Below are 22,849 nucleotides of genomic sequence, written 5' to 3' on the forward strand. Positions count from 1 at the left end.
TGTCTGGCTGTGCATAATCGGCCACCAGGCGATTTGCCTCAACCTCCCACCCCGCCATAAACGTCTCCCCCTTACTCTCACAGATATTGTGGAGCACACAGCAAGCAGCAATAACAATGGGAATATTGGTTTCGCTGAGGTCTAACCTAGTCAGTAAACTACACTAGCGCGCTTTTAAATGTCCAAATGCACACTCTATCACCATTCTGCACTTGCTCAGCCTATAGTTGAACTGCTTCTTACTACTGTCCAGGGTGCCTGTGTATGGCTTCATAAGCCAGGGCATTAACGGGTAGGCTGGGTCCCCAAGGATAACTATAGGCATTTCAACATCCCCAACAGTTATTTTCTGGTCTGGGAAGTAAATCCCTTCCTGCAGCCATTTAAACAGACCAGAGTTCCTGAAGACACCAGCGTCATGAACCTTTCCCAGCCATCCCACATTGATGTTGGAGAAACGTCCCTTGTGATCCACGAGCGCTTGCAGCACCATTGAAAAGTACCCTTTGCGGTTTATGTACTGGCTGCCCTGGTGGTCCCGTCCCAAGATAGGGATATGCATTCCGTCTATCGCCCCACCACAGTTAGGGAACCCCATTGCAGCAAAGCCATCCACTATGACCTACACATTTCCCAGAGTCACTACCCTTGATAGCAGCAGCTCAGTGATTCTGTTGGCTACTTGGATCACAGCAGCCCCCGCAGTAGATTTACCCACTCCAAATTGATTCCCCACTGACCAGTAGCTATCTGGCATTGCAAGCTTCCAGAGGGCTATCACCACTTGCTTCTCAACTGTGAGGGCTGCTCTCATCTTGGTATTCTTGCACTTCAGGGCAGAGGAAAGCAAGTCTCAAAGTTCCATGAAAGTGCCCTTATGCATGCGAAAGTTTTGCAGCCACTGGGAATCATCCCAGACCAGCAACACTATGCGGTCCCACCAGTCTGTGCTTGTTTCCCGGACCCAGAATCGGTGTTCCATGGCAGGAACCTGCCCCATTACCACCATGATGTCCAAATTGCCAGGGCCCGTGCTTTGAGAGAAGTCTGTGTCCACGTCCTCATCACTATCATGACCGCACTGTCGTCACCTCCTCGCCTGCTTTTGCAGGTTCTCCACATACTGCAGGATAATGCGTGGGGTGTTTACAATGCTCACAACAGCAGCGGTGAGCTGAGTGGGCTCCATGCTTGCCGTGGTATGGCATCTGCAGGAGAGGAGGAGAGCAGAGTTGCAACGGAAGCGGTGGCTGACGACGGATGCCACGAGAATAGATATTTCTACAGAACGACGAGAGGACCTGTGAGGTTGATTTATGGCACCAGGAGAGCAGGAGAGCAGAGTTGCAACGGAAGTGGTAGATGACGACAACATGGAGAAATTTGCTAGTGAGACTGAGCTCATTTACAAGAGCAGGAGAGCAGCGTTGCAACAGAAGCGGTGGATGATGACGGTTAGTGGTCCTACTGCACCGTCTGCTTACAGCAGCACCCAGGACACAACAGCAGGGGTGACGGTAAGCTGAGCTGAGCAGGCTCCATGCTTGCCGTGGTATGGTGTCTGCACGGAAAAAAGGCGCGAAACGATTGTCTGCCATTGCTTTCACGGAGGGAGGGGTGACTGACGACATGTACCCAAAACCACCGGCGACAATATCTGCCCCATCAGGCATTGGGAGCGTAACCCTGAATTCCAGTGGGCAGCGGAGACTGCGGGAACTGCGGGATAGTTACCCACAGTGCACCGCTCCGTAAGTCAATGCTAGCCATGGTAGTGAGGACGCACTCCGCCGACTTAATGTGCTTAGTGGGGACACACGCAATCGACTGTATAAAATCAATTTCTAAAAATCGACTTCTATAAAATCAACCTAATTTCATAATGTAGACATACCTAAGTATATTTCTGTACTGTGTTTTTCTGTATGTCTGTCAGTTTTTCTGTGTAACATTCTGAGTCTATTTTGTGATTTTGGCTGCCTACCTTTGTCTTTGTAGCCTGTCTCTGAATCCTTGTAGTTTGCCTCAATATATTCATCTGCCACCCCAGCAGACCACCTCACTACAGCGAAATGTATAACACTGATTTATATATATATATAAGGCTGATTCTTACCAAATACAAAATCAGTGGCTATGAACCAGAAAGAAAGCACCAAAATCCAGAGGAGGACTCTATCTGAAAGAGGAGAGCCTGAGATAGAAAAACACTTTGTTCACCACTGTCCAAAATGTGAGGAACTGAGAGAAAAAAGTATTTCCTCAAAATCTTAAACGCGATGAGACTTTTCATCAACAAGCAAGGCAGAAAAGCTGAGGGAAGGAGGGAGGCAGTGATGGCAACCTACCAGCCCAGAAAGGGACCCAAATGAAAGAGGGCTAATAACCCATGCTTTCCCCAAACACAATGCTAACCCCCGCGGTGGGGCAAACGGTAACTGCGTCTGGCAGTCACCGGCGGAGCACCTCTTGGACAAGACGTGTTTGCCTCGCCACGCTAGTGACTTGCTGAAGTGCTGAGCCACACATCCAGTGGGGGGAGGGAAGGGGTGTGTTCCTCTCTCGCGGGGAGGGTACGCGTGGGTGCCTCCCTCTGCACTGGCAGCGACTCTGCCCCCTTCCCACTTCCTCTCCCCCTGGCGCCCCGGCCCGGCTGCGCGGCCCGACGGAAGGGGATTAGCGCTCGCGCCTGCCCCTCTGGCTGGGGCGTGCGTGCGGGGCTCGGAAGATGGAGGGCTACAGGCTCTTCCTCGTGCTGCTGGTCTCGGCGCTGCTGCTTGGCTTCCTCTCCGTGCTCTTCGCCCTCATCTGGGTCTTTCATTACCGGGAGGGGCTCAGCTGGGACGGGGGCTCGGCGGAGTTCAACTGGCACCCGGTCCTCATCATCACCGGCTTCGTCTTCATCCAGGGGATCGGTGCGTGCGCGGCGCCTGCCCCAGAGGGCGCGGGGCGGGCGCCGGGGGACCCGGGCCGGGCCGGGGGCGAGGAAGCCTGGGGGGCTGGGAGGAGGGGGGCCCGGGCGCGCGTGGGGCTGCGGGGCGAGGAGCGGGGCATGGGGCTGGAGGGACTGGGCGGACCTGCCGGGACAGGCCAGCGCACAGCCTCGTGCGGCTCTTGTTATTGTTGACAGGCGCAGCCCGGAGACTCGCGTTCTCGCTCGTGAGCGCCCCGCCCCCCCGGGGAAGGGACAACGCGGCTTTCGTGACTCGCCCAGGCGGCTGGGTGGGTTTTGCGCTGGGGCCGCTGATCTACCCTGGCCTGGCATTTCTGTGCGCTTTGAGTAACGCGGCGGCGCGCTGGCAGGCAGGCAGGGTGCAGCCTTCATGCAAGTTGTGGAACTAAATGTCAGGGCTGAGGCGTTACTCTGCTCCTCTTCCTCTTGCCGCGTCTGGGTCGCTGCTTCGCCCGGGAACAAGCGAATCAGGAAAGAGAAGGGAGGGTCTGCACCACTGACACCATGCCCAGGGAAGTTTTGCCTTAGCCAGAGCCAACGGCAGCATCCTATATGCCATTTAAAAAGCAATTAGTCACTCTGGCTTCAGTGCAAGTCACCCCATCGGGCTTCCACTTCTTGTTTTATGTATTTTTAACGCTGCAACCTAACTATTGTGAAGTGGCCAGGGCGGGGAGGGAGCTGTTTTCAATAACTGTTTTTGGTTGCTTAGTCTTCAAACTTTCAATGACTTTCAAGCGCTTCCTGTTAAACAACTACCCCGATAATATTAACTATTTCTCCTTTCCCTTCCATAACACACCATTAGTCCCTAGCACCTTTGATCTAAATGCAGAGGGTGCTCAGAATGGGCTAATCGTTACTCTCCATTTTGGACTGTGACTTAACTTTTATTACTTAGAATGTTTGCGAGCTCACCAGAAACAACGAATGAAGACATACTGTGGTGCACAATTGTACCTTTATGTAATATGGGGGAGAAGAGAAAAACTTGCAATTCTCTTATTAGGCTTTAAACAATAGAGAAAGTGGTAGGAAAGCTATGGGTGAGTGGAATAACAGTGACATTAATCTATTATGTCTATGATTTGGTCCAAATTGAGATTACAGAGTGCAAAAATGAAGGCATTAGACTGCATCAGAAAATACTGAAGTGTTGGGTGAAAATAAAATGGATAGAATAATAGAGGAAATGGACATAGAAGAATAACAGAAAGGATTCCAAGAATCTACTCCCACTGCAATCTGGTAAAATTTGTGTCAGCTTCCACAGGAGCAGAATCAAGTCCTATATTAACAAATGTCCAGGTGCAGTGCAGAAAAAAAGTAAAATACCAGATTATTTTACCACTTTTTTCTTTTTGTTCAGCATTTAAACTTTTTTGCAGGAGGGCAGGGAATCATTTCTAGCCCTTCTGTTTGCAAAAAATTTCAATATAAATGTAAATTAGTGTCTTTTTTTTCACTTTATACAGTAGTGGTTAATTTAGAAGGTTATTTTTGACCACTTTAAATACCAAAGTTTTTGTTTGGTTCACTGCTGAATGATGATTCAGATTCATCCAGTAAGCTCACTAGTCCAAAATATCACACTATTTCATAGGAAACTGCTGCATGCACATTCCTGCAGCAGAAAAGTCAGGCTGCATCTACACGATGGGGCTGTCGATGTCAGCTATGCCCCCTAGTGCAGACACAGCGTACGCGGATGAAAGAAGTTTTTCTTTCAGAGTGGCAACACCACCTACCCAAACAACGTTATCTACATTGATGGAAGCACTCTACACTGCAGGTTGTTAGCCCTGACTGACACAGCTAGCCTGATGTAACTTTTCAGTGTAGACATAGCCTCAGATTTAAAATCAAAACATAAGGGTGTGGGTGGCCTTTTAGTTTTGGTTTGGACAGGGAGTTGTGATTTTAAAAATAAAATCCAAAACTCATTCCTTCAGTGGGGAAGTAGTCCCAGTTTGGTAGCTTAAAGAAAAAATATTTATTTTTTGTCCGTTTCTAATAGGTTCAGTAGATCACATGAAGTGCAGTTGTAGGGTCTGATTACACTTCTAATGGTAAAACTCCTATTGACTTCAGTAGGAGATGGATCAGGCCTGTGACAGGGTGAATAGAGCCTCATGGGCAAGGAAGAGGCCAGAGAGGCCCTTGTGATAGGACTAGCCCCACCCTTCTGGCCCTCTCAATTATACAGAAGAGGGAGGAAGGCTGAAAGGGTGGAAACTGCAGTCAAGGGAGGCGGGGGGTGGTGGTGGAAGAGCAGGATTGTCCTAGGCCAGTGGCTCTCAACTTTTCCAGACTACTGCACCCCTTTCAGGAGTCTGATTTGTCTTGTGTACCGCCAGGTTTTACCTCACATAAAAACTACTTGCTTAGAAAATCAGACATAAAAGTACAGAAGTGTCACAGCACACAATTGCTGAAAAATTGTTCTTTCTCATTTTTACCATATAATTATAAAATAAGTCAACTGTAATATAAATATTGTACTGACATTTCAGTGTATAGTATTTAGAGCAGTATAAACAAGTCATTGTATGAAATTTTAGTTGTACCGACTTTGCTAGTGCTTTTTCTGTAGCCTGTTGTAAAACTAAGCAAATGTCTAGATGAGCTGATGTACCCTCTGGAAGACCTCTGTGTACCCCCGAGGGTACGTGTACCTGTGGTTGAGAACCACTGCTCTAGGCACCAGGCTGTAGGAGTGACTCCTGATACTGCAGAGTGAACTCCTAGGTTGGAGACCTTCACCACTAAGTAGCATACAGCAGACTCCGAGGGCAAGACAGACAGGTTGAGTCTGCCACGGAGACCTAGCTAGAGCTATTTCCACAAACCCATTACCTTGTGACTGGATTGTTGACAGCACTGTAGATTCACTAGCTCCCTTCCCCAGTCCCTTTTTCTGGGACCTCATGGAGAAAGTATCCGTGAAGGCATGGGGTTTTGTGACTTCCATTTTGATCTCCCAACCAGAGAGACTTAAGGCAGTCCACAAAGGGCAGACCACCACCTGCCAATAGTACGGAAGTGGGGCTGGTGTTGTGACCACCTGTTGTAGATAACTGGGCTTGGTCAGGTTCCCCCACCCCCTGAGGAAGCAACCACCAAGGACTCTGTTACAAGGCCCTTAATCAGTCTGCAGCACATGAACAACTTTTATTTACAAGCAGGGGAATTTATTTGTGCAGAAAGTAAACAAGTTTCTCTCTATAGACCTTTCCCCCACCACCATCACAACCACCCCGAGATTTGGTTTGCCCTTCTGCTGTGACCAAAGGTTTTGTTTAAAGCAATATTTGCACAATATTTTTAAAAAGTAAATAAAAGGTCCTCACAGCTCAAAAGAAATAAGTGTAAAAAGAAGTCATTGGTAAAAGAATTATCTATGATATTAAACTCTGAGTACAGTTAATATTGTCAAATAACAGGAAAAGCAAATGTGGAGAATGAAAACAAGATTGTGCAAGAAATTGGGATTAATACAAGATTAAGAACATAAACAACAAGGTTATAGACCAGATCTAAAATTCACTGAAGTCCATCGAAAGACTGCCATTGACTTAAAAGGGATTTGGAATTGGATCAGGCCTTAAAATAGGGCACCCCTTTGTACACAAACTGTGAAAAGAAGTACAATTTCAAAGTAATTAATATTGTATTAGAATGGAATCTCAAATTAAACTTAACTGTGGGATATGAATGGGTAACCAGATCATCCAAACTGAGAATAGAATGAGCACATGCGGTTATTTAAGGGTGGAAAGTTACGGAAAAGCAGAAGTGTGAGGTATGAAAAAGAAGCGTGGACAGTGGTTGAGAAGTAAACTTGTAAAATGACCGAGACAATCTAAATTCAGCCCAGGAGGAAGGCAGAAAGCTGGTTGTATTGCTGTTCTTTGTAAGTGACGCAAGAATAAGCACAACTGGAGATCAGACATAGTAAATGAGCTGTGAAAGAAAAAGGTGCATGGGCCCCTACACAGAGGTAAAAAAATCTTTATTGCATGTCACCAGCTCTACCTCCAAGATGAGTTTGACACAACAGTGTGTACGAGGATGAGCAGGTTCAGAGATTAGCACGCATATTTAATGTAGCTAAATTAAATGTTAATGAAATTATTAATTTTCTTAACTAATAAGATAATTTCACAGCAGTTTTTAGAAATACTTGTCACTGTTTCAATATCTTTATTTGGTAAATGGGCTGAATGGAGGATTGCGTAGGATTGGAGAATGCCTCAAAGCTGTATTCCCCTCGCTTTTTTATGTCCACCTCCAACTGCCCCCTAGTTACCACAGGGATGGGCATGGTGCCAGTATATGAACATAAACAGAAAATAATTTAGGTTCCTCCACGCATGGGAGTGGAAGGGATGGTGAGCCCTTAATCACCTGAGTTTTAAGACCAACATTTTCACTGGAATTCCTTAGTTTCACAAAACTTTGAATACATCTGTGTTGCACCTGCAAAATTCCCATTTGTCACTGTAAAATGGATAATGGAAGCAAAAAATTATCAGTTCAAGTACAGTTATGGAGGCCATAACAACTGGGCCTCAAACACAGCCTGAACAACTCCTAAGGCATTCCCAAAAAGAGACACAAATAAGCAACTATAGTTGAACCCAAACTTCTTCCCTAAATTGCCTTTACAAGAAGAAATAGTACAGTAAATTAGGATTATGCCAAAACGGGTGACCAAGGAACCTTAGCATGTCTGAATAGTTGCTAAACTCTTGGACACATAAATATCCATTCCCACAATTTATCCAAAAGCCAGTGGAATTTTTGCCCTTATAATTCAATTCTGAAAGTTTCCTAAAAAGATGATAGAAAATGCATTACATCTTCCTCAATCCATTTGTGCCAAACAAGTTTCTGAACAATTTTAAATGTAACTTTTTTATTTATGAAGGAATCTCAGGAAGATCTAGAAAGGTATGCAAGCCAGTGTTCATCAGTGGGGATGATGGAATAAATCTTCCCAGATTATTTAGAGTGTCATCTGTGTGAAGTATTATAAGTCCTATCTTAAGTTGGGCCTCTATAAACTTTAACTGTTTAATGGTAAACAAAATTATTTTTATTAATTGAAAAAGCATCTTATGCTTAGGTTAGCATTTAGTAGGAAAGTTATGAAATAATTTACCAACAGAGAACTGAGGAACTGAGGTACATTCCACAATATTTTAAGAAGTGCTGAGAATGAGGGGATGTGATGGATGTGGGATTGTTGATAAAGCTATTAATTATTTTTATCAAGAGATAATTCTTATTGAGTGTGCACCTCATGCTAGAACTCAAAGCAGAGGATGCACCAGTCTTTCCCAGCATGGACCAAAATAGTTTCCTCCTGAGCCTACACATTTCTGGAACATCTGATCTTGTACAACCAGGGACATTCAGATAGGATTTTCCATATGATGAAGTACGGCTTAAAAACTGCCCACTAGAATTACAATTACTTTATCCAGAATATCTGGATACACTTAATTGGCCCTGAAGCTACAAAGGTGGTCTTTGATACGGAGTAAAGGGAAACCTACCCTGTAAAACTTAAGACTATGTGGAAATAAAGTGCTGTCTCTTGAGGCCAGAGCAACACCTGCTGCCACGTGCTCCTTGCTTCCCTTGAAACATCTGGGTCATCAGTGATGCCAGCCTTGACCCACTGTTGCTGCCAGAGAGAAGCTGCATGCTTTAAGTTATGAGTTATGATCACCTAGTTCCAGTAAACAACTACTACATGAGTAGACCTGGGCAAAATTCTTTTAGTGAATAGAAAATATGACCCCAAAATGCATTTTTTAGGGCATCAAAACTATTTGTGAATTAAGATCAAATTTGGTGTCTAGTTTCAGCCAAACTAAAATGGATTTTTTTCCTGAAAAAGTCAAAACAGTTGGTTTTGATAATTTTGAAATAAAATGTTTGGACTTTTCATTTAAAAATGTAATTATATTTATTTGGGAGGGGAAGTGAAAAACATCAGGAACCAAACAAAAACCATTGTGGATCGAAAAACAACCCAAAAACTAAATGAAGTCTCCCCTCCCCCAACAAAGTTGTTTTGTTTTGATTTTTTTTTCATTGTTTTGGGAGTTTTTTATCTGAAACAATTTTTTTTTGGTTTGGTTTGATTTATCATTTTGTCAAGAAACCGAAAAAAATCCATTTTAGTTTGAAACTAACCAATTTTTTCCTGGTTTGGCCCTCAAACCAAAAAAATCAAGTAATCACTCAGCTCTACAGCTGTGAGTTAAAGACCATAAGAAATGAAGAAATGTAAACTCTTACAGCTGTTTATCATTTAGTTCATGGGGATGCCTCAAAGCTCCTGTGCTCTGAGTATGTGAATAAATATTGTGTTTATAGGTAACAACACCTTTAATAGTCTCCTATCCTAAATAAAATCCAACTATCCTTAAATTAGCCAATAACTTTTCAGAGTTAAGGAGTAATATTCTGGCATTGGCTTTTAACTTTGTAACTCTTAGTCATTTTTAATTTGAAATAAAAAATTTCATATGTAATAGAAAATGTAAATTTCTCATTTTTTAAAATATTATTATTAGTTTGTAAAATATAAAGGACCAAATTCTGCCCTAGATACCCATTAATAATAGAAGTCGCATTTGTGTATCAGAGGGCAGAATAATGCCCACATTATTTTCAGAAAACTTTGGGAATAATTACATGAAAATCTTCAAGAAGTTGTTTACGATTATGCTACTTAGCTTCATTCATAGTAGGACAAGGCAAGGCGTTTTCCTTCTTGTTAGATAGTAATCATGAGACTGACATGCTGAACTGTAGCAATCTTTGCTATGTCATGTGGTTTGACTCCTGTCAAGCTGTCTTGAAAATGAGGCTGCCATCTTTTCTGAGTTTGAATAGTGCATGCTTTACTTGTATCCCATTCTTGAACAAAACCCCATAAAATACCTAAATGCTGTATGCACAGTTATATTAAGAGCATTTTTTCATTCCTACGTTATGCTTCCCATAGGATGTAGAAATTTACATTGATCTGAGAGCTGTTCATATTCAAGGACATTCCACTGGTGAACAGAGTTCTCTTTGTGAATTGTGTAGTGAAATTCTGTAATTTCTGGCATGCATTGTACCCAAATAAAAATCCAAATGCATAAATAGGGCCTTAAAAGCAATTTGCCATTCATTATTATTCATCCAAACACACACAACACATATTTCCTTTCAGGATTCCTATCATATATGATTTCATTAATAATGCTAAGATTATAGCGCAGCAGTGAACTGAAAGCATGAGTGCTGTTTATTTTGCTAAGTAGTGATTTTATCCTTATATTACTGGGGAAAAGTCAAGAAATACACTCCCCCTCTCCCCAGTGTACACAAGAGTACATTCATGCTCCCGCAGAGCAGGAACATTTCATATAGCTAGGAATACTCTCATTCTTTTGTTTTCAGCATAGTTAACTATATATACACTCAGCTTGATCCTAACACATCTGAATGCCAGTCTGCAGCCAGAAAAATTAAATGAGGATTTTATCAATTAGCTCATTGTTAAGAAACCGTTGCTTTGTTTATTGTGAAGGGACTGTCCCCTCCAACCATTAAATGATTTTTGGATTTTTTTTACATTAAAGTGGTAAATTTCTGCTTCTCTTCATTCAGTTGCTTTTCCTCCCTTCATTGATATTTCCTTGGAAGGGAGGGACCCGTGCTCATAATCTGTTTTTTTCTTACTGGTGAGCAGTTAAGATAATGCTATTTCATCGGCAATCCAGAGTCAGATGAAGCCTCTCCTTTCTGTAAATAATATAGTTTAAGGACTGACAGCTGTGTAAAAGGGGTCAGTGCCAAAAAAGACATGACTTGTGTACATTTAGTGGATTCTGAATTAGTAATAACAATTGCACAGCGATTCATTCCACAAATTTTCTCAGGAAGGGGGCATGTGGTATCTAAAAAGTCAGTACTTGACAGGAGAGTAATACTTTCAGACTTAGACAAAATATACAATTTGCTAACATTCTTTTGCAATATGCATATACTAAAAACTATACTGATACAAGATTAAGTTTTTGCCTAACCCCTTTGGTTTTAAGGGCCAGATTTTGATTCCCTCACTCTCACTGAGTAGCATCTTACTCCATATATAGTCTCATTGGGGCAATGGAGCTACTTGAGGAGTAAAGCGCTATTTAAAATGAGTAAAGGCATCTGAATAAATTTTTCCAGTAGATGATCCCATGGATAAATGAATTAGGCCACAATCCTGCAATCTTATCTGCAAAAGAGGACCCATGTGCCCTGTAGGATCCCACACAGATCAGGCTTCAGGAGTGGGGCCTAACATTTGTTTGCTGTTAGTTTTTAACCTGCTTAGACAAAACTTCTACGAAAAAGTTAGAAGAAAGTTTCTCCCTAGAGGTTATACTTTGGCCTGAATTGTGTGTTAGGAACTAATGAGATTACATGTAACACTGTGAAGTGGGAGGAAAAAAATCTGACTCCTCTGAAGTTTTTCCTGTTCTGTAGTTCACACTGGAATTATTTGAATTATGCATGATTATCAAAATCCTTATAGAAAAGAGATTTACTATTAAATCTTGCTTTTATTCCCTCCTCAGCCATTATTGTGTACAGATTGCCATGGACCTGGAAATGCAGCAAACTCCTGATTAAATTCATCCATGCTGGGTTAAATACCATAGCAATGATTCTTGCAATTGTTTCTCTGGTAGCTGTTTTTGATTTCCACAATGCCAAGAACATTCCCAACATGTACAGTCTGCACAGCTGGATTGGACTGGCTGCTGTTATATTTTATACTCTGCAGGTCAGATTTTAACTACTGTATTTATAAATAAGATATAAAGCTGAAGAATGTGTCCTATAATTAATTAAAGTACAGTAGAACCTCAATCATTTACATTAACTACGAGGAGACCTATTTTGATTTACTGAATATTGCAAATGTGCAAATAAACACACAAACGATTAAAAAATGTCAAGGATACTATATCACAAAATGTATTTTGTTTATTTTACTTTGATGTAAAAATAGTAGTATCACCACAGTAGCATGGGCAACGGCGGCAGTCGTGGGGGCCAGTTGTCCCGAGTATGTACTCAAAGGGTTCAAGTGGGTTTGTACTCAGGGAAGCTAGCCTGTGCTATCATTGCTGCACTACTATTTTTAGTGCATTAGCTCAGATAAGAGCTAGCACAAGTATGTGTACACGACCTGGGAATCACATCCCTTGCTTGTTGTGTTGACATACTCTATAAGTTTAATATGAGTCATTTTCTCTACCTTCAGTTTAGTGATTCTGCATTTTGAGCTGAAGCCTATACAATTAAAAGAGGGCTTGGTTACCCAATGGTCACGAGGAAACACAGAAAATGCCCTCTCCTGAGCTTTGTCCCTCATTCTCCAGGCTGGCAAGAGCAGGGAGTCGTGTTCTGATACTGCAAAGGGGGAGCATTTTGCATCGCTGTTCAGCATACGGTCTATTGTTGACTAAAAGAGCAACAATTACTGGTTTATGAGAGGCCTATTGAAATATAAAAAATATTACTCTCATTATTAGACATTCCACCATTGCCCACCATTCAACATTTCTATAGCAAAGCAGTAATGCCTAAAGAAAAAAGTTTTAATATGATAAGTTTTTACAAATTAATAGTCTGAATAATTATATTTCAGTAGAATTCCTGAGACAATGCTCATATACAGTACTGTAGCTAGAAGATACTCTGTTCCTATGGATATGGTACTGTAACCTGCTCTATTTGGACAAAATTTATTTGAATACAGTGAAGTGAAAGGTAATCTATCCAGGAATAGAAAAGAATGCAGGCCATCCCTATAGAATGGGGGCTCTATCCTGGAAAACAGGGACTCTGAAAAGGACTTAGGGGTCTTAATGGACAAGTAACTCAACATGACCTCCCAATGCTGGCGTAAAAAAGGCTAATGCGATCCTTAGATATATAAATGGGAACAGTGAGTAGGTAGGTGATTTTACCTTTGTATACACCATTCATGAGACTGATACTGGAATACTGCATCCAGTTCTGGTGACTGCATTTTAAAAAGGATGTTGAGAAACTGGAGAAGGTGCAGAGAAAAGCCATAAAAAATATTTGAGGGCTAGAAAAATGCCTTAATATGAGAGATTAAAGAGCTCAACATGTTTAGTTTATCAGAAAGAAAACTGAGAGGTGATTTCTTCACAGGGAGAAAATATAGGGCTCTTTAGCAGAGAAAGGCATAACAAGAGCCAATGGCTGGAAGATAAAGCAGGACAAATTTAAATTAGAAGTAAGATGCACATTTTTAACAGTGAGTGGGATTAACCACTGGAAGAAACTACAGAGTGAAATGGTGGATTTTCCATCTCTTGATGTCTTTAAATCAAGACTTGATGCCTTTTTGGAAGATATGTTTTAGTCAGACTTAAGTTACTTGGCTCAATACAGGGATATCCAGGTGAAATTCTTTAGCCTGTCTTATACAGGTCAGACTAGTTGATTTGTGGGAAGGGGGAGAAATCAAAATGAAAGAGGATACTGTTAAAATAAAAATAATTTTCACTCCACACAGTATTATTCTGCCATAGTTTATTGAAAATGAAAGCTTTACTGTTGGAAGACAGGATCCTGGGCTAGATGGATCTTTGGTCTGACCCAGTATGGCCATTCTTATGTAACTTAAAATGGTGTTTTTCACTATGCAGTGTGGTTACTTTTTACCATTTCCACTTAGTTTGGACAGTGGTAGAAGATTGGTTTATTTATAATCCATTTCATGGACTGTGTCTTAGGAACTAGCACAATATTGTCTTTGCGTTTAACACTATAGGGCAACATACTTAAAAATATATTCCTAGTCCAATTAGGTTTGGATCTCAGACACTTTAAAAATGAACCTTTTAGGGTGGTTTCAATTTTCATTTAAAAGTGCAGATTTCTTTCACAGTTTTAATGCTGAATCTGTATTCTGTGTTTAGCTTGTCTTAGGTTTTGCTGTCTTTCTGCTGCCCTTTGCTCCAGTTTCTCTTCGAGCATCTCTCATGCCAATACATATTTATTCTGGCCTTCTCATCTTTGCAACAGTGATTGCAACAGCTCTCATGGGATTCACAGAGAAACTTATTTTTGCTCTGTAAGTACTATATTTCATAATTTCACCCTTCCACTTGTTTGCTCATTAAATTCAACGATGAAAACTATCGTCAAGTTTGCATACACCAATGTATTCTAGTATTGATCCAGTGTTTATTTTTAACAACATGAATAGTAGTCTTTTTTTTTTTAGGCAACTTTAAGATGATTGTCCTTAAAACAGTTCTTTTTATTTATTTTTTCCTGCAAAGGAAAAATCCTGCATATAGCACATCTCCACCAGAGGCGATTTTTGTCAACACTCTTGGTCTTCTGATTCTAATCTTTGGTGCTCTTATTTTGTGGATGGCAACAAGACCCCACTGGAAGCGCCCACCAGAACAGAATTCTAAAATTCAGCAACCAAGTGGAGGGACACCTGAAGGTACAGAAGAGGAATCCACTATGACAGACTGCAGCAATACAGATAAATCTGATGTGGAGTTCAATAGTGAAGCAGCAGCCAGAAAACGAAACCTCAAACTTGATGAGGTAGGGCAAAGGTCTACCATGTAAAGGGAGTACACAGAATTGCTGTAGTCTTACATTATAAAAAAAGCTATTCCTATCCAGCTATTGATTACATTTGGTATTTAAACAGGGAATTTCTATCAGGCTTGCTTAATGCAGTTCAATTTTTCTGTCCAACTAGTATGAGCTGAAAAGGTCTCTAAAATTCAGTAAGACCCACATTTGTCATGACATTCCTTATTGTATCTCTGTCTAAAAGAATTGGGGACTGGGATGAAAAATCATGTTGAGATTTGTGCCTTTTAAGAAAAACGTAGTATGTTTGGAATAAGGACGGAGTTTAAAAAAGCATCTAATGGGAAAATTTCTACATCACATCTTAATTTATCGGTTGTTTCTATGCAGTTCACTAGTTTCTTTAACCAGTTATTATGACTGGGACAAAATGCTGCCCCGAGTTATGCTGTGAATGGGCATAAATGAGAGTTGTATATGCACAGCAGAGTGCAGAATTTATCCAATAGCACATGCCTATGTTGTTTTATAATATTGTTCCACTTTCTTAAGGGCCTGATTCTCAAGCATTTTTCAGAATCACATTGTAAATGTTTTTGGCCAAAAGTTTTGAAATTAGGAAAGAATTTTTGTTGAAATTTTCACTAAAATGTCATGTTGTTTTTGACCAGCTTTTTCCATTTATTTTTTTAATGAGTGTTCATCAACATTTTGAATTGGTTTTAAACCAGCTCTAGTAAATGTACAGATTTATAGCCAGCACTCACCCTTGGATATACATGATTGCTACTGAAATCCATGGGAGCTACAAGTAGACATCTAAGGGAAGCGTTTGACCTGTCTTGAAATGTATGCAGTTTTTGCATTCACTTCATTAATAGAATTACAAAAACTATGTATTGGGTCATCGAATCCATCCCTTTCCTTTGGCCTCTGGAACCAGTACAGTATGGTCCTTTGTGGTTATATCTTATAAGCTAATATTTTGAAGCCTTTTTTCTTTTTGTTTTAATCTGGAAGAGTAAGATGAGGAAAGCAGTGTCTAATGGTTTAAGCACTGGAGTAGAAATCAGGACATATGGGCTATGTCTACACTTCAGTTAGAATCCAGTGGCTAGTCTGTGCCAGATGACTGGGGCTTGGGCTAAGGCTGTTTAATTGCAGTGTAGACAGCTGGCATGGGCTAGTGGCAGGTTTTTAATTACAGTGTAGACATACACATGGATTCTGTTCCCACCTCTGCCACTGGCTCACTCCAATCTTAGGCAAATTATATAACCTCTGTCTTACTTTCTTCATTTGTAAATTGAAGATTTATGTAATGCTTACCTTAGGCAATTTAACGTTTGTAAAAGTGCTTTGCACTTCTATAGCTTCTTCTGACAATCAGTATTAATGCATTACTTTTATCTAAAATCTCTCTCAGATATAAAAATAAACATTACTTTTACTCACTTGCATAATTTTAGAAGAATGGAAAACTACTCTCATAGAAAAATAATTATAGTGGATGGCTTTATGTGATTTTAAATGTCCAAAATGATTAGCTTTTCTCTTGCAATCTGCTTGTAAGGGTTGCCAAATTTACTTTTGGAATCCTAGTGTCTAGACCTAAAATCGTATTGACAAGTGGCATAACTACTTCATGTTTACCACTATTCATGTTGCAAAGAGCTCTAGACTAGACCTGTGGACACTATACCACTTTCCATTTCTTCTGAAGACTATTTTCCTTTTGATTTATTTTTCAGCTTCTCACATATATTTAGACACATTAGGATCCCACAAATATTTTAAACTTTCTAGCTCAAAGTGATGCATTGATGTACATAGTTTTGATTGCTTATTGTTATTTTAGGTCTCCTTTGAGATAATAAAGCACCTTGTGTCATGAGCTTGGGTCTATAATAACATTGAATCATTTGACAATACAAGAAAAGCTAGTATATTAATTCTTAGAAAAATTTCTCTACAGTTCTGTTTTGGTAAACAAGGTTTATATCCTAGGTTTCTGTATCACTTACATATATGTCTGACAGAGCTTAAAGTCTTAATGTGTGCTTGATCTTAATATAATTGCTTAGAAAAAGATTTCTACACACATTGTTTAAAAAAAAAATCATATTATTGACATCTGCCATTTCCTGTTAGAAAACATATGGCCTTAGGAGATCAGAAACTTCTACACATTTTAATGTAGAACTCAGATATGAGACGGGAAAATACTTTCTTTCCATTGCCTGATCAGACCTCCAGTCCCACTCTTTGGGCTTGTCTACACTACCCACCGGATAGGGTATAGATGCGATAAATCGACCGCTGAGTGCTTTCCTGTCGACTCCGGTACTCCACCAGAATGAGAAGCGGAAGCGGAGTTGACAGGAGAGTGTCAGCTGTTGAATTACCACAGTGGAGACACTGTGGTAAGTAGATTAAATACGTCAACTTCAGCTACGCTATTCACGTATACCCCCCCCACGGTAGTGTAGACAAGCCCTGAGTAAAAGAGAGGGCTGCTGATTCCATCTTTTTAAAGTGTACACTAGGTGTGTCTATATTTCCCAAAACAATCTAGATTCACTAAGAATCCCTCTGTAGTCTGAATCAAGAAGGCACTCTGCATTCATGGTAATGTTTGTTAAGATAAGAGGAAAAGTGAGGAAAATTAGTACTTGTCAAAGTTCACTGTGACCAATTTATATGTCCTTGAATTTACTGCATCCTATTATGGCTGTACAAGTTACACATGAGAAAGGAAGGATCACCGTAATTTACACAATGTGCTAAATTGCACTGTGTTTTTTCCTATGATTTTTTCATAATCAGATCAATCTACAGTGTTTTTTGAAAGCTTGACTCAGTGAGCACCCGATACCGGAATAAGGCCCTTAACAAAACAAAAAACAACAAAGATACTTTAGTGCTTATAAAAGGTGCCATCTTAACTCTGGAGGCTGGATTCCTGTGTTTATCTATAGAGCAGGTACAGCACAGGAAGCAGTAGTTCAAATGTCTACAAACTTGCCAACTCTTGTGTCTCAGCCACCTGTGGAGATATGTAATACATTTTTAATATCCATTTAATCCTTCATGCACTGCTGAGACTGCTAATATATGTGACATCTGACATAATAAAGACATAATAAATGTGGGTCTTTTGTGTGCAATATGGACACCTGCCCAGGAAGTGGCCTGGAATAGACTAATTTCACATGGGACATAGCACAGTAACTATTTAATCACTTCTAACTTGGGCTATGGTGGAACCAGAAACTTACAGGTGAAAAGTTCTGCATTCTGTTAACAGTGCCTTGAGTTATACTTGTGACTATGCCTTTTATTTTCTATTTGCTACCTATACTGTCTAAGATTAACTTGAAATTAGTTGTAATGATACTGTTTAAAAGAGCTGTTTTTTAAAAGATACTGTTTTTCCCCCTTCCTATGAAATACATTATAAAATCTTTCATTCTAAACTGATAATAAAATAACATTTCTATCCCAATTCAAAAATGCTTCTTTTAGTTCTGTCCTGGAAAAATATCTTTAAAATAAAGCTGCTTTAAGGACTGAAGAAAAAATGTTCACCTTTTAATCAATTAATTCCTAAAAAGCAATGGAAATCTCACATCCTAACTTAAATTATTACACTGTAAGTGGAGCAGGTTAGCTTACCTCTCATCATAGGGTATAATAGGGTATTTCTCAGAGCAATTTGTCAAGAAATATGCATTCAGAGACCTGTTAAATCTTACATCAGATAAATAAACTGCACATATTCTTGCTCTGTTTGAAAAATGTTATAAATATGTAACTTGTATTACCTCTAGTAAAATGTGATGTGCAAAAACAAGTTCAAGTCTTGTAGAAACGTGGAACCCGAAGGTCATTTTCAAAGGCAAAAATGGGAGTTAAGACCACAGCTTCTACCAGCTTTCAACTGGATGCCTAACTGTGCGTTTGAAAATGTCCCTCTAAACTATTAGACTTTTAAAGGGAGATTGTCACAGAGCTTAGACACCAATTTTGGACTTGTGTAACACTATATATAAATAGGGGGTGAGGAAGGCTACAAAACCTAAAATAAACAAGTATTTTCCTTTAAATTGAATGAAAACAGGATAACTTTTAATGTATTTAAATGCTTCCCTGCAGTACTAGGCATTGAGACATAACAGCATTTTGTTCCTCATGAATGCAACCGAAAAAAAGGGAAACTGAGAACTAAATTCACTCTTCGGAGTGAATGCCAGCACTAGACAGCATAAATTATTGAAAATTAGATTTAAAAATAATTTCTATTTTGAATATTTAAAGTGGTGGTAATGATTTTTAAGCTAAAATGGAGTTGAATAAAACCAAATAGCTGAACGTACAATAATTACATGTAAATTTCTCTGCCACAGATAATGAAGATGATTGCGTATGAGATTGTAAATAAGGATTAACAATGTACATGCAAATTACAACCCGGGATTTTAGTAAGATGGTAAAAGAACATTACCAAAATATTTTCTATTTCATGAGAGTTCTTTACTCTATTTCAGCCTATTTATAAGGAACTGAAGCAACTGAATGTTTGATCATTTGCAGTGCTTATTTGTAGAGGAAAAGAAAAATGTTTTATTACAATGTATATTTCCTTACTCTTTTTGTATGTCAATAAAAAGTATTTTTGAAGCTTGCAATACTACTTAGTGTAGAGGTGTATTCTGATACTAAATCTCAAGCGTTTGAATTCGGTGCGAATTCAAATTTGGGTTTTAATTACAGTGTATGCAGTATATTGTTATAGTGAAGAGTGCTAAGCAAATTCAGTAACTGAAGATGTAAATATTCCCTGTAAGTTTCATGCTGAATACTATGTATGGTACACCATTAAAAGATTTGATTATAATCACAGTATCATAAGGGAGAAATTTTGCATATTCACTACCTAATGATTTCTGTGGAAGTTGTGCAGACATACTGGAGAAAAGAATATGGCCATAAAGTTGTTATATTCTATAAGACTATGACCCCCGCACAGTGATCTTTGCCAGCCATTCTGTAGCATTGCCACCTTTCACCTGGCATTTAGGCAGAGTTACCTTGACCCCAAGAATAATGGCCACCAGATACCCAGTTCAATTTGGCCTAAACTAAAAAAGTCTTTATTTGCAGTTTTACAGAGAAATTTTAAGACAAATGACTATGGGTAATCTTTTACCAACTGCCTAAATCTCATTGTTCAAAGTCACGTAAATACTTAGGAGCCTTAATCTCACTGAAAATCTAGGGGAATTAGTCTTATAAATCATGTAAGTGCTTTACAAAAAATGTTATCCCATATTCACACCTATATGAATAATAGGAAAGTATGGTCAGACTTAAACTTGCAGAGTATAACAAAATTATCCTGTCGACTGGTGTGAAAAAATATCTTTTGGTATCTTCTTGCCTGGGAGAGGCATAGCAGAAAAGAGTTTCCTCCGCAGAAATTTCTCCAGAGAGAGTTATGAGCTTTCATTTAGCAATTCCATGCACCTGGCTCAGTATCCATTTTCCACACCCTGGCAGGAGCCAGTTTTCCCTGTAGCCTGCTAAACTGTCTCAACATGGACCTCACTCACATGCTCAACTGCCTCAGTGTAGACCTTGTCCACGTGCCAGTGAGAATAATGGAAACAGGGGAAGGTGTTTCCCCCACCCCAAAGATACCCTCCCTCTGCTATAGGCATGGGACAGCTTATTCCCACAGTTTTCAGAGCAAGCAGGAAAATTTCAAACATGGTAGTTCTGTGAACTAATAGGCCTCCATCCCCAAAGTCTCCATGATCTTCCTCCTATGGTAGCAGTGGTATTGCTGCCCTACTGACTGAATCGAAACATCCTAAGGTTGTGGAAATGCGTAAGTTAGATGTGAACAGAGCCTACAGGTGAATATAGCAGAAGGAGTCAAAGCCTCAGGTACAAATCCTCTCATTACTCTGTATCCGTGAAAAGAGCAGCAGTTTTGTGGGCGGGGTGATCTCTCACCCTCTGAGGAGGTCTGCACAGCTCGGGTCTAGGAGTGAGCCAGCAGAGGGGTTGCTTGGCTACTCATTGGGTGGGAGCACTGAAAACATTTTCAGTCCGGGCCAGCAAAACAGCTAGGGACACGTCTGCCTACAATGTATTCCATACTTTGATACTTTAGCGTGAACATCCTCACTCCTGCTGATACAGCATTTGGTTGAAGGGTGTTACAGAACAAAGGGCCCCAGTAATCCATAAGTTCATTTTCAATTCTCCTCTCACCCTAGGGATAATGTACTGCTTTCTACGTTTCATCATGAAGACTGTCTGACATGGAGGGAACTGAGAAAGGAAAGATTCTGTCTTGTGAATTTTCATTCTCAGATCCTCCATGTCAGACAGTGTGACCCTCCCTCAGAAGACTGCATTATATCCAGGGTTTTATCTACTATTGCTCACTTGTTAAGAAGTTTGAAAAGGGAAGAGAGCGTTCCTACAGAAAATCCCAGCTCTGCTGCAAATGGTTTGAGTTGAATAGGACTTTTATAAAGGTAATATTTTTCTGCTTTTGGAGAGTTCTTTCTGAATGGTAGTCCTAAAGGCAGTGTGAGAGCACAGATCTAGTCTGTCTTCAGTTGCCATGAAGACTGGGAATGCCCCACTATGAAGCTGTCTGACATGGAGAACCCTAAATGAAAATTCACAGGTAAGTCAGGATTTTCCCTTTTTGTATTAATATTCAATAGCTACAGATGTAATATACTGAAACTTTGAGGCTGTACAAATTATACTGGAGAGGATTTTTTAAGACCAAAATATTTTTGTTCACTGCTTCCAACAACAAATCACAAGAGGACACACTAAAAAGAAAAAAAAAATCCAGGTAGCCTGGGAGTATCTATGATATATTTCACCCTTATCTAAGAACTTCCTTGCTTTTATGGTTCACTGTTATTTTAAAGTACAATATTAAGCCCTGATACTGCAATGACTTACACAAAGGCTTAACTTAATGAAAATGCGTGGTACTACTGAAGTCAATAATAGTAAGATCTGGCTTCAGTGATTGTTTTACAGCTATTATACTTTTGTGGGTAGTTCCACAGTTGATGAAACTACTCATGTGTGTAAATGTAAACAAATGCACAACTTTTTGCAGGTTCATTGCCTTGTTTGGTGCTTAATATTATGAAACTTCAAATGTTAGGGACCATTTATTGACACAATGTTTTTATTCAAATAAATTGGATGATATCCACTAACTTGATGCAGCATATTTACAAAACAAGTAAAATTGCACAAATGATTCCTGCTTTTACAACATCACGTGTGTCTCTCTTTGCAGATAATATAAAAGGACAATGACCCTGTACCAACGAGTTTATACAATATAAGGACTAGGACCTGCAACCCTTACCTACAGTGGTACTCAGATGGTCAGCAATTAGAGATGAGCCCCAAGGGACAGGTCTAGGTCTCACTGAATTCAAAGGCAGTTTTGTCCTTGACCTCTATGGGAGTTGAAGAAAATCATAAGTTATATTAAACAACAAAAATGAAGTTACATTATTGTTAAGGCTGCTAAATGAAGTTCAAAAGGTAACATACCATTAGGCACATCTGCAAAAAGTCCACAAACACCAAAGCGCATGCCAAGTTTACATAAGCAATTTTGAAACCAATTTTAACACTCAGTTCACACAGACCATTAACACACACTCGCTTATGGAGGGTGTTATCTTTGATTCAGCCCTTTCTTTAGTTCCTCACGTCCAGGCCATGTCTAAATCTCACCACTTCTTCCTGCGTAACATCTCTCGTGCTTGACTGTCAGGACTGGCTGACTACAGTGGAGTCAAACAAGTCCTGGCTCACTGCACAGCTGGATCCCCTGGTCACCTGTGCCCCATACTCCTTCTCTTCCTCATCCACCTCCTCCTCCTTGCTGTTCATGCAGGGGCCTGTAACTCAGGCTTCTTGGAAATATCAACGGTGCTCTTGGGGGGGTGGGGTGATCCTACTGAGGATGGCTTGCAGCTCTTTGTAAAAGTGGCAGGTCTGCAGCTCTCCACCAGATCGACTGTTGGTCTCTTCGGCCCTCTGGTATGCCTGCCAGAGGTCCTTAGCTTTCAAGTGGAACTGCAGCAGGTCCCTGTTGTAGCCCTTCTCCTGCATCCCCACAGCAATCTGTTCATAGATGTCCACGTTTCTATAGCTGAATTGGATCTTTGCCTTCAC

The 22,849-nt window shown here is 40.2% G+C and overlaps 1 protein-coding gene across 1 annotated transcript; it reads left to right on the forward strand.

Moving 5' to 3' along the window:
• Window positions 1-2,589: 2,589 nt before the first annotated feature.
• On the forward strand, window positions 2,590-19,307 carry CYBRD1 (cytochrome b reductase 1). Its single transcript, XM_048868573.2, has 4 exons — window positions 2,590-2,915; window positions 11,590-11,798; window positions 13,975-14,129; window positions 14,341-19,307. The coding sequence occupies exons 1-4, from the start codon at window positions 2,729-2,731 to the stop codon at window positions 14,642-14,644; spliced, it is 855 nt and encodes a 284-aa protein (XP_048724530.1). The 5' UTR covers window positions 2,590-2,728; the 3' UTR covers window positions 14,645-19,307.
• Window positions 19,308-22,849: the final 3,542 nt, after the last annotated feature.

This window comes from Caretta caretta, chromosome 11, assembly GCF_965140235.1.
Source record: "Caretta caretta isolate rCarCar2 chromosome 11, rCarCar1.hap1, whole genome shotgun sequence".
NCBI classification, from domain to species: domain Eukaryota; kingdom Metazoa; phylum Chordata; order Testudines; family Cheloniidae; genus Caretta; species Caretta caretta.

Bases quoted from the DNA above. Each gene is read 5' to 3' on its own strand.
- CYBRD1 (XM_048868573.2), top strand. From the start codon at position 2,729: ATGGAGGGCTACAGGCTCTTCCTCGTGCTGCTGGTCTCGGCGCTGCTG. The intron at 2,916-11,589 runs GTGCGTGCGCGG...TTCCCTCCTCAG, and splicing joins CGTCTTCATCCAGGGGATCG to CCATTATTGTGTACAGATTG. The intron at 11,799-13,974 runs GTCAGATTTTAA...TTCTGTGTTTAG, and splicing joins TTATATTTTATACTCTGCAG to CTTGTCTTAGGTTTTGCTGT.